This window comes from Eptatretus burgeri, chromosome 10 (assembly GCF_056783735.1).
Source record: "Eptatretus burgeri isolate ZD-2024b chromosome 10, Ebu_testis_v1, whole genome shotgun sequence".
NCBI classification, from domain to species: domain Eukaryota; kingdom Metazoa; phylum Chordata; class Myxini; order Myxiniformes; family Myxinidae; genus Eptatretus; species Eptatretus burgeri.
Window position 1 is genome coordinate 3,141,698 of NC_140970.1, and position 17,834 is coordinate 3,159,531.

Genomic DNA, 17,834 nt, shown 5'->3' on the forward strand with positions numbered 1-17,834 from the left:
TCCGTATAATATCCGTGTATAATATCCGCAGGTATAATATCCGTGGTATAATATCCGTGTATAATATCCGTATAATCCGTATAATGTCCGTGTATAATATCCGTGTATAATATCCGTGTATAATATCCGTATAATATCCGTGTATAATGTCCGTGTATAATGTCCGTGGTATAATATCCGTATAATATCCGTATAATATCCATGTATAATGTCCGTGTATAATATCCGTGTATAATATCCGTTATAATGTCCGTGTATAATATCCGTATAATATCCGTGTATAATATCCGTATAATATCCGTATAATATCCGTGTATAATATCCATGTATAATATCCGTGTATAATGTCCGTGTATAATATCCGTATATCTGCAGTACGTCCGTATAATATCCGTATAATATCCGTGTATAATGTCCGTGTATAATGTCCGTGTATAATATCCGTGTATAATATCCGTGTATAATGTCCGTGTATAATGTCCGAGTATAATATCCGTGTATAATATCCGTGTATAATGTCCGTGTATAATGTCCGTGTATAATATCCGTGTATAATATCCGTGTATAATATCCGTGTATAATGTCCGTGTATAATATCCGTGTATAATATCCGTGTATAATATCCGTGTATAATGTCCGTGTATAATATCCGTGTATAATATCCGTGTATAATGTCCGTGTATAATATCCGTGTATAATATCCGTGTATAATATCCGTGTATAATGTCCGTGTATAATATCCGTGTATAATGTCCGTGTATAATATCCGTATAATGTCCGTGTATAATATCCGTGTATAATGTCCGTATAATATCCGTGTATAATATCCGTGTATAATATCCATGTATAATATCCGTGTATAATATCCGTGTATAATATCCGTGTATAATATCCGTGTATAATATCCGTATATATCCCGTGTATAATGTCCGTGTATAATGTCCGTGTATAATATCCGTGTATAATATCCGTGTATAATGTCCGTATAATATCCATGTATAATATCCGTGTATAATATCCGTATAATGTCCGTGTATAATATCCGTATAATATCCATGTATAATGTCCGTGTATAATATCCGTATACGTCCGTAATGTCTTATCCGTGTATAATGTCCGTGTATAATATCCGCAGTATAATATCCGTGTATAATATCCGTGTATAATATCCGTGTATAATATCCGTATAATGTCCGTGTATAATATCCGTGTATAATATCCCTATAATATCCGTGTATAATATCCGTGTATAATGTCCGTGTATAATATCCGTGTATAATATCCGTGTATAATATCCGTGTATAATGTCCGTGTATAATATCCATGTATAATATCCGTGTATAATATCCGTGTATAATATCCGTGTATAATGTCCGTGTATAATATCCGTATAATATCCGTGTATAATGTCCGTGTATAATATCCGTGTATAATGTCCGTGTATAATGTCCGTGTATAATATCCGTGTATAATTTCCGTGTATAATGTCCGTGTATAATATCCGTGTATAATATCCGTGTATAATATCCGTGTATAATATCCGTATAATATCCGTATAATGTCCGTGTATAATGTCCGTATAATATCCGTGTATAATATCCGTGTATAATATCCGTATAATATCCGCGTATATAATATCCATGTATAATATCCGTGTATAATATCCGTGTATAATATCCGTGTATAATGTCCGTGTATAATGTCCGTGTATAATGTCCGTATAATATCCGTATAATATCCGTGTATAATGTCCGTGGTATAATATCCGTGTATAATATCCGTGGTATAATATCCGTATAATATCCGTATAATATCCGTGTATAATGTCCGTGTATAATATCCGTGTATAATATCCGCTGGTATAATATCCGTGTATAATATCCATGTATAATATCCGTGTATAATGTCCGTGGTATAATATCCATGTATAATATCCGTGTATAATGTCCGTGTATAATATCCGTGTATAATATCCGTGTGTATAAATGTCCGCAGTATAATATCCGTGTATAATATCCGTGTATAATATCCGTGTATAATGTCCGTGTATAATATCCGTGTATAATATCCGTGTATAATATCCGTGTATAATGTCCGTGTATAATATCCGTGTATAATATCCGTGTACAATGTCCGTGTATAATATCCGTGTATAATATCCATGTATAATGTCCGTGTATAATGTCCGTGTATAATATCCATGTATAATATCCGTGTATAATAATGTCCGTACAATGTCCGTAGTATAATATCCGTGTATAATATCCATGTATAATGTCCGTATAATGTCCGTGTATAATATCCGTGTATAATATTATCCGTGTATAATGTCCGTGTATAATATCCGTGTATAATGTCCGTGTATAATATCCGTGTATAATATCCGTGTATAATATCCGTGTATAATGTCCGTGTATAATATCCGTGTATAATATCCGTGTATAATGTCCGTGTATAATGTCCGTGTATAATATCCATGTATAATATCCGTGTATAATGTCCGTGTATAATATCCGTATATGTCCGTATAATATCCATGTATAATATCCGTGTATAATGTCCGTGTATAATATCCGTGTATAATGTCCGTGTATAATATCCGTATAATATCCGTGTATAATATCCATGTATAATGTCCGTGTATAATGTCCGTGTATAATATCCATGTATAATATCCGTGTATCCGTATAATGTCCGTGTATAATATCCGTGTATAATGTCCGTGTATAATGTCCGTGTATAATATCCGTGTATAATATCCGTGTATAATATCCGTGTATAATATCCGTATAATATCCGTGTATAATGTCCGTGTATAATATCCGTGTATAATATCCGTGTATAATATCCGTGTATAATATCCGTGTATAATGTCCCCTCGCGGTGGTATAATATCCGTGTATAATATCCGTGTATAATGTCCGTGTAATATCCGTGTATAATATCCGTGTATAATGTCCGTATAATATCCGTGTATAATATCCATGTATAATGTCCGTGTATAATATCCGTATAATATCCGTGTATAATATCCGTGTATAATGTCCGTGTATAATATCCGTGTATAATGTCCGTGTATAATATCCGTGTATAATATCCGTGTATAATGTCCGTGTATAATGTCCGTGTATAATATCCGTATACATATGTCCGTGTATAATGTCCGTGTATAATATCCGTATATTATCCGTGTATAATATCCGTGTATAATATCCGTGTATAATGTCCGTGTATAATGTCCGTGTATAATGTCCGTGTATAATATCCGTATATATTATCCGTATATTATCCGTATAATGTCCGTGTATAATATCCGTGTATAATGTCCGTATAATATCCGTATAATATCCGTATAATATCCGTGTATAATATCCGCGGTATAATGTCCGTGTATAATATCCGTGTATAATGTCCGTGTATAATATCCGTATAATATCCGTATAATATCCGTGTATAATATCCGTGTATAATGTCCGTGGTATAATATCCGTGGTATAATATCCGTGTATAATGTCCGTGTATAATATCCGTGTATAATATCCGTGTATAATATCCGTGTATAATGTCCGTGTATAATATCCGTGTATAATATCCGTATAATATCCGTATAATGTCCGTGTATAATATCCGTGTATAATGTCCGTATATAATGTCCGAGTATAATGTCCGTATAATATCCGTATAATATCCGTGTATAATATCCATGTATAATATCCGTATAATGTCCGTGTATAATGTCCGTGGTATAATATCCATGTATAATATCCGTATAATGTCCGTGTATAATATCCGTGTATAATGTCCGTGTATAATATCCGTATAATATCCGTGTATAATGTCCGTGTATAATATCCGTATAATGTCATCCGTATAATATCCGTATAATATCCGTGTATAATGTCCGTGTATAATATCCGTGTATAATAATGTCCGTGTATAATATCCGTGTATAATGTCCGTGTATAATATCCGTGTATAATATCCGTGTATAATGTCCGTGGTATAATGTCCGTGTATAATATCCGTATAATGTCCGTGTATAATATCCGTATAATGTCCGTGTATAATATCCGTGTATAATGTCCGTGTATAATATCCAGTCCGTATAATGTCCGTGTATAATATCCGTGTATAATATCCGTGTATAATGTCCGTGTATAATGTCCGTGTATAATATCCATGTATAATTTCCGTGTACAATGTCCGTGTATAATATCCGTATAATATCCGTGTATAATGTCCGTATAATGTCCGTGTATAATATCCATGTATAATTTCCGTGTATAATGTCCGTATAATATCCGTAAATGTCCGTATAATATCCATGTATAATATCCGTGTATAATATCCGTGTATAATATCCGTATAATGTCCGTATAATATCCATGTATAATATCCGTATAATATGCATGTATAATTTCCGTATAATATCCGTGTATAATGTCCGTATAATATCCGTGTATAATATCCGTATAATATCCATGTATAATGTCCGTGTATAATATCCATGTATAATATCCGTGTATAATGTCCGTATAATGTCCGTGTAATATCCGTATAATATCCATGTATAATATCCCGGTATAATATCCGTGTATAATGTCCGTATAATATCCGTATAATGTCCGTGTATAATATCCGTGTATAATATCCGTGTATAATGTCCGTGTATAATATCCGTGTCCGTGTATAATGTCCGTGTATAATGTCCGTATAATATCCGTATAATATCCGTATAATGTCCGTATAATATCCGTGTATAATATCCGTGTATAATATCCATCCGGTATAATGTCCGTGTATAATATCCGTGTATAATGTCCGTATAATGTCCATGTATAATATCCATGTATAATGTCCGTGTATAATATCCGTGTATATGTCCGTGTATAATATCCATGTATAATGTCCGTGTATAATATCCATGTATAATATCCGTGTATAATATCCGTGTATAATGTCCGTGGTATAATATCCGTGTATAATGTCCGTGTATAATATCCGTATAATATCCGTGTATAATATCCATGTATAATATCCGTGTATAATATCCGTGTATAATGTCCGTGTATAATATCCGTATAATGTCCGTGTATAATATCCGTGTATAATGTCCCGTATATTATCCGTGTATAATATCCGTGTATAATGTCCGTGTATAATATCCGTGTATAATGTCCGTGTATAATGTCCGTGTATAATGTCCGTGTATATTATCCGTGTATATTATCCGTGTATAATGTCCGTGTATAATATCCGTGTATAATGTCCGTGTATAATGTCCGTGTATAATGTCCGTGTATATTATCCGTGTATATTATCCGTGTATATTATCCGTGTATAATGTCCGGGTATAATATCCGTGTATAATATCCGAGTATAATATCCGTGTATAATTATCCGTAGTATAATGTCTGTGTATAATGTCCGAGTATAATGTCCGTGTATAATGTCCGTGTATAATATCCGTGTATAATATCCGTGTATAATATCCGTGTATAATGTCCGTGTATAATATCCGTGTATAATATCCGTGTATAATGTCCGTGTATAATATCCGTGTATAATATCCGTGTATAATATCCGTGTATAATGTCCGTGTATAATATCCGTGTATAATATCCGTGTATAATATCCGTGTATAATGTCCGTGTATAATGTCCGTGGTATAATGTCCGTGTATAATGTCCGAGTATAATGTCCGTATAAAGTCCGTGTATAATGTCCGTGGTATAATGTCCGTGTATAATGTCCGTATAATATCAGCGGTATAATATCCGGGCACGTCCGTATAATGTCCGTGTATATTATCCGCGGCATATTATCCGCATATAATATCCGTAATATCCGTATAATATCCATGTATAATGTCCGTGTATAATGTCCGTGTATAATATCCTGTATAATATCCGTGTATAATATCCGTGTATAATATCCGTGTATAATGTCCGTATAATATCCGTATAATGTCCGTGTATAATGTCCGTGTATAATGTCCGTGTATAATGTCCGTGTATAATATCCGTGTATAATATCCGTGTATAATATCCGTATAATATCCGTGTATAATGTCCGTGTATAATGTCCGTGTATAATATCCGTGTATAATATCCGTGTATAATGTCCGTATAACGTCCGTATAATATCCATGTATAATATCCGTGTATAATGTCCGTGTATAATGTCCGTGTATAATGTCCGTATACGTCCGTGTTTAATATCCGTGGATAATGTCCGTGTATAATGTCCTGTATACGTCCGTATAATATCCACATCCGTATAATGTCCGTGTATAATCCGTATATCCGTATAATGTCCGTGGTATAATGTCCGTGTATAATATCCGTGTATAATGTCCGTGTATAATATCCGTGTATAATGTCCGTGTATAATGTCCGTGTATAATGTCCGTGTATAATATCCGTGTATAATGTCCGTGTATAATATCCGTGTATAATATCCGTGTATAATGTCCGTGTATAATGTCCGTGTATAATATCCGTGTATAATATCCGTGTATAATGTCCGTGTATAATATCCGTGTATAATATCCGTGTATAATATCCGTGTATAATGTCCGTATAATGTCCGTATAATATCCGTATAATATCCGTGTATAATATCCGTATAATGTCCGTGGTATAATATCCGTGTATAATGTCCGTGTATAATATCCGTGGTATAATATCCGTGTATAATATCCGTGTATAATGTCCGTGTATAATATCCGTGTATAATGTCCGTGTATAATATCCGTGGTATAATATCCGTGTATAATATCCGTATAATGTCCGTGTATAATGTCCGTATAATGTCCGTATAATATCCGTGTATAATATCCGTATAATATCCGTGTATAATATCCGTGTATAATGTCCGTGTATAATATCCGTGTATAATGTCCGTGTATAATATCCGTGTATAATATCCGTGTATAATATCCGTGTATAATGTCCGTGTATAATATCCGTGTATAATGTCCGTATAATGTCCGTGTATAATATCCGTGTATAATATCCGTGTATAATATCCGTGGTATAATATCCGTGTATAATGTCCGTGTATAATATCCATGTATAATGTCCGTGTATAATATCCATGTATAATATCCGTATAATGTCCGTGTATAATATCCGTGTATAATGTCCGTGTATAATATCCGTGTATAATGTCCGTGTATAATGTCCGTGTATAATATCCGTGGTATAATGTCCGTATAATATCCGTGTATAATATCCGTGTATAATATCCGTGTATAATATCCATGTATAATATCCGTATAATGTCCGTGTATAATATCCGTGTATAATATCCGTGTATAATATCCGTGTATAATGTCCGTGTATAATATCCATGTATAATGTCCGTGTATAATGTCCGTGTATAATATCCGTGTATAATGTCCGTATAATATCCGTGTATAATATCCGTGTATAATATGCATGTATAATTTCCGTGTATAATATCCGTATATATCCGTGTATAATATCCGTGTATAATATCCGTGTATAATGTCCGTGTATAATATCCGTGTATAATGTCCGTGTATAATATCCGTGTATAATATCCGTGGTATAATATCCATGTATAATGTCCGTGTATAATATCCGTGTATAATATCCGTGTATAATATCCGTATAATGTCCGTGTATAATATCCGTGTATAATGTCCGTGTATAATATCCGTGTATAATGTCCGTGTATAATATCCGTGTATAATGTCCGTGTATAATGTCCGTGTATAATGTCCGTGGTATAATATCCGTGTATAATGTCCGTGTATAATATCCGTGGGTATAATATCCGTGTATAATATCCGTATAATGTCCGTATAATGTCCGTGTATAATATCCGTGTATAATGTCCGTGTATAATGTCCGTGTATAATGTCCGTGTATAATATCCGTATAATGTCCGTATAATGTCCGTGTATAATATCCGTGTATAATATCCGTGTATAATATCCGTGTATAATGTCCGTGTATAATGTCCGTGTATAATGTCCGTGTATAATATCCGTGTATAATATCCGTGTATAATGTCCGTGGTATAATGTCCGTGTATAATATCCGTGTATAATGTCCGTGTATAATATCCGTATAATATCCGTGTATAATGTCCGTATAATGTCCGTGTATAATATCCGTGGTATAATATCCGTATAATATCCGTGTATAATATCCGTGTATAATGTCCGTGTATAATATCCGTATAATATCCGTATAATATCCGTGTATAATGTCCGTGTATAATATCCGTATAATGTCCGCGTATAATGTCCGTGTATAATATCCGTATAATATCCGTATAATGTCCGTGTATAATGTCCGTGTATAATATCCGCGGTATATATCCGTATAATGTCCGTATATATCCGTAATTATCCGCATCCGTATAATATCCGTATAATATCCGTATAATGTCCGGGTATAATATCCGTGTATAATATCCGTATAATATCCGTGTATAATATCCATGTATAATATCCGTGTATAATGTCCGTGTATAATATCCATGTATAATATCCGTGTATAATGTCCGTGTATAATGTCCGTGGTATACATGTCCGTATACGTCCGTATAATATCCGTGTATAATGTCCGTGTATAATGTCCGTGTATAATATCCGTGTATAATATCCGTATAATGTCCGGGTATAATGTCCGTATAATATCCGTATAATATCCGTGGTATAATATCCGTGTATAACGTCCGTATAATATCCGTGTATAATATCCGTATACGTATAATGTCCGTGTATAATATCCGTGTATAATATCCGTGTATAATGTCCGTGTATAATATCCGTGTATAATGTCCGTATACATGTCCGTATAATGTCCGTATAATGTCCGTATAATGTCCGTGTATAATATCCGTGTATAATATCCGTATAATGTCCGTATAATGTCCGTATATTATCCGTGTATATTATCCGTATAATATCCGTGTGTAATATCCGTGGTATAATATCCATGTATAATGTCCGTATAATATCCATGTATAATATCCGTGTATAATTTCCGTATAATATCCGTATAATGTCCGTGTATAATATCCGTGTATAATGTCCGTGTATAATATCCGTGTATAATGTCCGTGTATAATGTCCGTGTATAATGTCCGTGTATAATATCCAGGTATAATGTCCGTATAATGTCCGTATAATATCCGTGTAATATCCGTGTATAATATCCATGTATAATGTCCGTATAATATCCGTGTAATATCCGTATAATATCCATGTATAATGTCCGTATAATATCCATGTATAATATCCGTATAATTTCCGTGTATAATATCCGTGTATAATGTCCGTATAATGTCCGTATAAATGTCCGTGTATAATATCCGTGTATAATGTCCGTGTATAATGTCCGTGTATAATATCCGTGTATAACATCCATGTATAATGTCCGTAGATAATATCCGTATATTATCCGTGTATAATATCCGTGTATAATATCCGTGTGTAATATCCGTGTATAATATCCATGTATAATGTCCGTGTATAATATCCATGTATAATATCCGTGTATAATATCCATGTATAATATCCGTGTATAATGTCCGTATAATATCCGTGTATAATGTCCGTGTATAATATCCGTGTATAATGTCCGTGTATAATGTCCGTGTATAATATCCGTGTATAATGTCCGTGTATAATATCCGTGTATAATGTCCGTGTATAATATCCGTGTATAATGTCCGTGTATAATATCCGTGTATAATATCCGTGTATAATGTCCGTGTATAATATCCGTGTATAATGTCCGTGTATAATATCCGTGTATAATGTCCGTGTATAATGTCCGTGTATAATGTCCGTGTATAATATCCGTGTATAATGTCCGGGTATAATGTCCGTGTATAATATTCGTGTATAATATCCGTGTATAATATCCGTGTATAATATCCCTGTATAATATCCGTGTATAATATCCGCGTATAACGTCCGTGTATAATATCCGTGTATAATATCCGTGTATAATGTCCGTGTATAACGTCCGTGTATAATATCCGTGTATAATATCCGTGTATAATGTCCGTGTATAATGTCCGTGTATAATGTCCGTGTTTAATATCCGTGGATAATGTCCGGGTATAATGTCCGTGTATAATGTCCGTGTATAATATCCGTGTATAACGTCCGTGTATAATATCCGTGTATAACGTCCATGTATAATATCCGTGTATAATATCCGTGTATAATGTCCGTGTATAATATCCGTGTATAATGTCCGTGTATAATGTCCGTGTTTAATATCCGTGGATAATGTCCGGGTATAATGTCCGTGTATAATATCCGTGTATAATGTCCGTGTATAATATCCGTGTATAATGTCCGTGTATAATATCCGTGTATAATGTCCGTGTATAATGTCCGTGTTTAATATCCGTGGATAATGTCCGGGTATAATGTCCGTGTATAATATCCGTGTATAATGTCCGTGTATAATATCCGTGTATAATGTCCGTGTATAATGTCCGTGTATAATGTCCGTGTATAATGTCCGAGTATAATGTCCGTGTATACGTCCGGGTATAATATCCGTGTATAATGTCCGTATAATATTCCTCCATCCCACTTCCCTTTGTGATTTGTGCCTCGGGTTCGATCGTGTCGTGTTTTATACACAAATTGATGTCCATGTCAGTACAAGTAGTGTTAGAAACATCTTTCTTCATTGAGGGAGAAATTGTTGTAAAACTATTTCCGAATCGTTTCCCATCGGGTGTGTTTTGTATTGTTTGTATATTAATTATTTTGATGTGAAAAACTTTAAGGAGTAAAAAGGAGACGTTCGGGTCTTGTGCTCTGTGCCCACTTTCCACACTGCACAGCTCAAAATGGAAGAGTTCGCTGTGTCGGATGTGGAGGCGTGTAACTTGGCTTATGCTGGAGATCTGGAAAAGCTGCAACAGTTGATGGCGACTGATGGAAGTGCAGCGAGTAATACGGACAAGGTTTCTGATGGGATCCTGTTTAATGTTTCAAGATTTCATTTTGTATGTCTTGTTTTTCCTTCAGTGTTCGCCCGTCTGGTATTTTGTATGTGACGTCACGAGAGGATAGTTTTGCAACGATAACCCCACTCCAACACTCTTTCGTACCCCACTCCAACACCCTCTTTTCGTACCCCCACTCCAACACTCTCTTCGTACCCCCACCCAACACCCTCTCCAACACTCTCTTTCGTACCCCCACCCAACACTCTCTTTCGCACTCTACCCAACACCCTCTTCGTACCCCACTCCAACACTCTCTTTCGTACCCCCACCAACACCCTCTTCGTACCCCCACTCCAACACTCTCTTCGTACCCCCACTCCAACACTCTCTTTCGTGCCCCACTCCAACACTCTCTTTCGTACCCCCACTCCAACACTCAATCTTCGTACCCCACTCCAACACTCTCTTTCGTACCCCCACTCCAACACCCTCTTCGTACCCCACTCCAACACTCTCTTCGTACCCCCACTCCAACACTCTCTTCGTACCCCCACTCCAACACTCAATCTTCGTACCCCCACTCCAACACTCTCTTTCGTACCCCCCACCCAACACCCACACTCTCTTCGCACTCCCCACTCCAACACTCTCTTTCGTACCCCCACTCCAACACTCTCTTTTCGTACCCCCACTCCAACACTCTCTTTCGTACCCCCACTCCAACACTCAATTTCGTACTCCCCACTCCAACACTCTCTTCGTACCCCCACTCCAACACCCTCTTTCGTACCCCCCACTCCAACACTCTCTTTCGTACCCCCACTCCAACACTAATCTCTCGTACCCCCCACTCCAACACTCTCTTTCGTACCCCCACTCCAACACTCTCTTTCGTACCCCCACTCCAACACTCTCTTTCGTACCCCCCACCCAACACTCTCTTTCGTACCCCACCCAACACTCTCTTTCGTACCCCACCCAACACTCTCTTCGTACCCCCACCCAACACTCTTTCGTACCCCCCACTCCAACACTCTCCTTCGTACCCCCACTCCAACACTCTTTTCGTACCCCCACTCCAACACTCTCTTTCGTACCCCCCACTCCAACACTCTCTTTCGTACCCCACTCCAACACTCTCTTTCGTACCCCCCACTCCAACACTCTCTTTCGTACCCCCTACCCAACACTCTCTTTCGTACCCCCACTCCAACACTCTCTTCGTACCCCCACCCAACACTCTCTTTCGGCACCCCCACCCAACACTCTCTTTCGCACCCCCACTCCAACACTCTCTTCGCACTCCACCCAACACCCTCTTTCGTACCCCACCCAACACTCTCTTTCGTACCCCCACTCCAACACTCTCTTTCGTACCCCCACTCCAACACCCTCTTTCGTACCCCCCACCCAACACTCTCTTTCACCCCACCCAACACTCTCTTCGCACCCCACTCCAACACCCTCTTTTCGTACCCCCACCCAACACTCTCTTTCGTACCCCCACCCAACACTCTTTCGTACCCCCACCCAACACTCTCTTCGTACCCCCCACTCCAACACCTCTTCGTACCCCCACTCCAACACTCTCTTTCGTACCCCACTCCAACACTCTCCTCGCACCTCTACTCCAACACTCTCTTTCGTACCCCCACTCCAACACTCACCCTCGTACCCCCACTCCAACACTCTCTTTCGTACCCCCACCCAACACTCTCTTTCGTACCCCACTCCAACACTCTCTTTCGTACCCCCACTCCAACACTCCCTTTCGTACCCCCACCCAACACTCTTCTTCGTACCCCCACTCCAACACTCTCTTCGTACTCCCCACTCCAACACTCTCTTCGCACCCCCCACCCAACACTCTCTTTCGTACCCCCACTCCAACACTCTCTTTCGCACCCCACTCCAACACTCTTCTTCGTACCCCCACTCCAACACTCTCTTTCGTACCCCCACTCCAACACTCTCTTTCGCACCCCCCACTCCAACACTCTCTTTCGTACTCCACTCCAACACTCTCTTTCGCACTCCCCACTCCAACACTCTCTTTCGTACCCCCACTCCAACACTCTCTTTCGTACCCCCACTCCAACACTCTCTTTCGCACTCCCACTCCAACACTCTCTTTCGTACCCCCACTCCAACACTCTCTTTCGCACCCCACTCCAACACTCTCTTCGCACCCCCACCCAACACTCTCTTCGCACCCCCACTCCAACACCTCTCTTCGTACCCCCCACTCCAACACTCTCTTTCGTACCCCACTCCAACACTCTTTCGTACCCCCACCCAACACTCTCTTTCGTACCCCACCCAACACTCTCTTCGCACCCCCACCCAACACCTCTTTCGTACCCCCCACTCCAACACTCGTACCCCCACTCCAACACTCTCTTTCGTACCCCCCACCCAACACTCTCTTCGTACTCCCCACTCCAACACTCTCTTTCGTACCCCCACTCCAACACTCTCTTTCGTACCCCCCACTCCAACACTCTCTTCGTACCCCCACTCCAACACTCTCTTTCGCACCCCCACTCCAACACTCTCTTCGTACCCCACTCCAACACTCTCTTTCGTACCCCACCCAACACTCTCTTTCGCACCCCACCCAACACTCTCTTTCGTACCCCCACTCCAACACCCTCCTCTTCGTACCCCCACTCCAACACTCAATTTCGTACCCCACTCCAACACTCTCTTTCGTACCCCCACCCAACACTCTCTTTCGTACCCCCACTCCAACACTCTCTTTCGTACCCCCACTCCAACACCCTCCTTTCGTACCCCCACTCCAACACTCTCTTCGTACCCCACTCCAACACTCACCCCGTACCCCCCACTCCAACACTCTCTTCGTACCCCCACTCCAACACTCTCTTTCGCACCCCACTCCAACACTCTCGTACCCCCACTCCAACACCCTCTTTCGTACTCCCCACTCCAACACTCTCTTCGTACCCCCACTCCAACACTCTCTTCGCACCCCCACCCAACACTCCTCTTCGCACCCCCACTCCAACACTCTCTTTCGTACCCCCCACCCAACACTCTCTTTCGTACCCCCACTCCAACACTCTCTTTCGTACCCCCACTCCAACACTCTCTTTCGTGCCCACTCCAACACTCTCTTTCGTACCCCCACCCAACACTCTCTTTCGTACCCCCACTCCAACACTCTCTTTCGTACCCCCACTCCAACACTCTCTTCGTACCCCACCCAACACTCTCTTTCGTACCCCCACTCCAACACTCTCTTCGTACCCCCACTCCAACACTCTCTTTCGCACCCCACCCAACACCCTCTTCGTACCCCCCACTCCAACACTCTCTTTCGTACCCCCCACTCCAACACTCTCTTCGTACCCCCCACTCCAACACTCACTCTCGTACCCCCACTCCAACACCCTCTTCGTACCCCCACCCAACACTCACCCCCGCACCCCCACCCAACACCCTCTTCGTACCCCCACTCCAACACTCTCTTCGCACCCCCACTCCAACACTCTCTTTCGTACCCCCACTCCAACACTCTCTTCGCACCCCCACCCAACACTCTCTTTCGTACCCCACTCCAACACTCTTTCGCACCCCCACTCCAACATCTCTTTCGTACCCCCCACTCCAACACTCTCTTCGTACCCCACTCCAACACCTCTCTTTCGCACCCCCACCCAACACCCCTCTTTCGTACCCCCCACTCCAACACTCTCTTCGTACCCCCACTCCAACACTCTCTTCACCCCGTACTCCCCACTCCAACACTCTCTTTCTTCGTACCCCCACTCCAACACTCTCCCCGTACCCCCACTCCAACACTCAATTTCGTACCCCCACTCCAACACTCTCTTCGCACTCCCCACTCCAACACTCTCTTTCGTACCCCCACCCAACACTCTCTTTCGTACCCCCCACCTGGCAACACTCTCTTTCGTACCCCCACTCCAACACTCTCTTCGTACCCCCACTCCAACACTCTCTTTCGTACCCCCACTCCAACACTCTCTTTCGTACCCACCCCAACACCCCTCTTCTGTACCCCCACCCAACACTCTCTTTCGTACCCCCACTCCAACACTCTCTTTCGTACCCCACTCCAACACTCTCTTTCGTACTCCCCACTCCAACACTCTCACTTCGCACCCCCCACTCCAACACTCTCTTTCGTACCCCACTCCAACACTCTCTTTCGTACCCCACTCCAACACTCTCTTTCGTACCCCCACTCCAACACTCTCTTTCGTACCCTACCTGAACACTTCACCCCACCTCAGCCCACTTTCACTCCAAACACTCTCTTTCGCACTCCCACTCCAACACTCCCTTTTCGTACTCCCCACTCCAACACTCTCTTTCGTACCCCCACCCAACACTCTCTTTCGTACCCCCCACTCCAACACTCTCTTTCGTACCCCCACTCCAACACTCTCTTTCGTACCCCCCACTCCAACACTCTCTTTCGTACCCCCACTCCAACACTCTCTTTCGTACTCCCCACTCCAACACTCTCTTTCGTACCCCACTCCAACACTCTCTTTTCGTACCCCCCACCCAACACTCTCTTTCGTACCCCACTCCAACACTCTCTTCTCGTACCCCCACCCAACACTCTCTTTCGTACCCCCACTCCAACACTCTCTTTCGTACCCCCACTCCAACACTCTCTTTCGTACCCCCACTCCAACACTCTCTTTCGTACCCCCACCCAACACTCTCTTTCTGTACTCCCACTCCAACACTCTCTTCGTACCCCCCACCCAACACTCTCTTTCGCACTCCCCACTCCAACACTCTTCTTCGTACTCCCCACCCAACACTCTCTTCGTACCCCCACTCCAACACTCTCTTTCGTACCCCCACTCCAACACTCTCTTCGCACCCCCCACTCCAACACTCTCTTTCGCACCCCCACTCCAACACTCTCTTCGTACCCCCCACTCCAACACTCTCTTTCGTACCCCCACTCCAACACTCTCTTTCGTACCCCACTCCAACACTCTCTTCGTACCCCACTCCAACACTCTCTTTCGTACCCCCACTCCAACACTCTCTTCGCACTCCCCACTCCAACACTCTCTTTCGTACCCCCACTCCAACACTCTCTTCGCACCCCCACTCCAACACTCTCTTTCGCACCCCCACTCCAACACTCTCTTTCGTACCCCCACTCCAACACTCTCTTCGTACCCCCACCCAACACTCTCTTTCGTACCCCCACTCCAACACTCTCTTCGTACCCCACTCCAACACTCTCTTCGTACCCCCACTCCAACACTCTCTTTCGTACCCCCACTCCAACACTCTCTTCGTACCCCCACTCCAACACTCTCTTCGTACCCCCACCCAACACTCTCTTTCGCACCCCACTCCAACACTCTCTTTCGTACCCCCACCCAACACTCTTCGCACCCCACTCCAACACTCTCTTTCGCACCCCCACTCCAACACTCTCCCTTCGCACCCCACCCAACACTCTCTCTTCGTACCCCCACTCCAACACTCTCTTCGTACCCCCACTCCAACACTCTCTTTCGCACCTTCACTCCAACACTCTCTTCGCACCCCCACCCAACACCCCCTTTCGTACCCCACCCAACACTCTCTTCGTACCCCCACTCCAACACTCTCTTTCGCACTCACTCCAACACTCTCCTTTCGTACCCCCACTCCAACACTCTCTTTCGTACCCCCCACTCCAACACTCTCTTTCACTCCCCACTCCAACACTCTCTTTCGCACTCTACCCAACACTCTCTTTCGTAATTTCACTCCAACACTCTCTTTCGTACCCCACCCAACACTCTCTTTCGTACTTCACTCCAACAATTTCCCTTTTCGTACCCCCTCTACCCAAATACCCCCTTTCGTACCCCTCTACCCAACACTCTCTTTCGGTACTCCCCCACCCAACACCTCCCTTCGTACCCCCCCACCCAACACCCCTTTCGTACCTCCCCACCCAACACTCTTCGCACCCCCACCCAACACTCTCTTTCGTACCCCCACACCAACACTCAATCTTCGTACCCCACTCCAACACTCTCTTCGTACCCCCCACTCCAACACCCTCTTCGTACCCCCCCCACTCCAACACTCTCTTTCGTACCCCCCACTCCAACACTCTCTTTCGTACCCCCCACTCCAACACTCTCTTCGTACCCCACTCCAACACTCTCTTCGTACCCCCACCCAACACTCTCTTTCGTACCCCCCACTCCAACACTCTCTTTCGTACCCCCACTCCAACACTCTCTTCGTACCCCCACTCCAACACTCTCTTCGTACCCCCACTCCAACACTCTCTTTCGTACTCCCCACTCCAACACTCTCTTTCGTACCCCCACTCCAACACTCTCTTTCGTACCCCCCACTCCAACACTCTCTTTCGTACCCCCTCACTCCAACACTCTCTTTCGTACCCCCACTCCAACACTCTCTTTCGTACCCCCACTCCAACACTCTCTTTCGTACCCCCACCCAAACACTCTCTTTCGTACCCCCACTCCAAACACTCTCTTTCACCCCCACTCCAACACTCTCTTTCGTACACCCCACTCCAACACTCTCTTTCGCACCCCCACTCCAACACTCCTCTTTCGTATCCCCACTCCAACACCTCACCCCCGTACCCCCACCCAACACTCTCTTTCTCGTACTCCCCACTCCAACACTCTCTTTCTTGTACCCCTACTCCAACACTCTCTTTCGTACCCCACTCCAGCAACACTCTCTTTCGTACTCCCCCACCCAACACTCTCTTTCGCACCCCCACTCCAACACTCTCTTTCGTACCCCCACCCAACACTCTCTTTCGCACTCTACTCCAACACTCTTCGCACCCCCACTCCAACACTCTCCTCTTCGTACCCCCA

General features: G+C 42.2%; 1 protein-coding gene across 2 annotated transcripts in view; it reads left to right on the forward strand.

Moving 5' to 3' along the window:
* The first annotated feature begins 10,801 nt into the window (after positions 1–10,801).
* LOC147017825 (uncharacterized) overlaps positions 10,802–17,834 on the forward strand; it is a 16,478-nt gene continuing 9,445 nt past the window's right edge. For both annotated transcript variants that reach the window (XM_085896855.1, XM_085896856.1), the window contains exon 1: positions 10,802–10,971. In XM_085896855.1, coding sequence (XP_085752981.1) covers positions 10,855–10,971 — 117 coding nt within the window. In that variant the 5' untranslated portion in view covers positions 10,802–10,854. The remainder of the gene's footprint in view (positions 10,972–17,834) is intronic.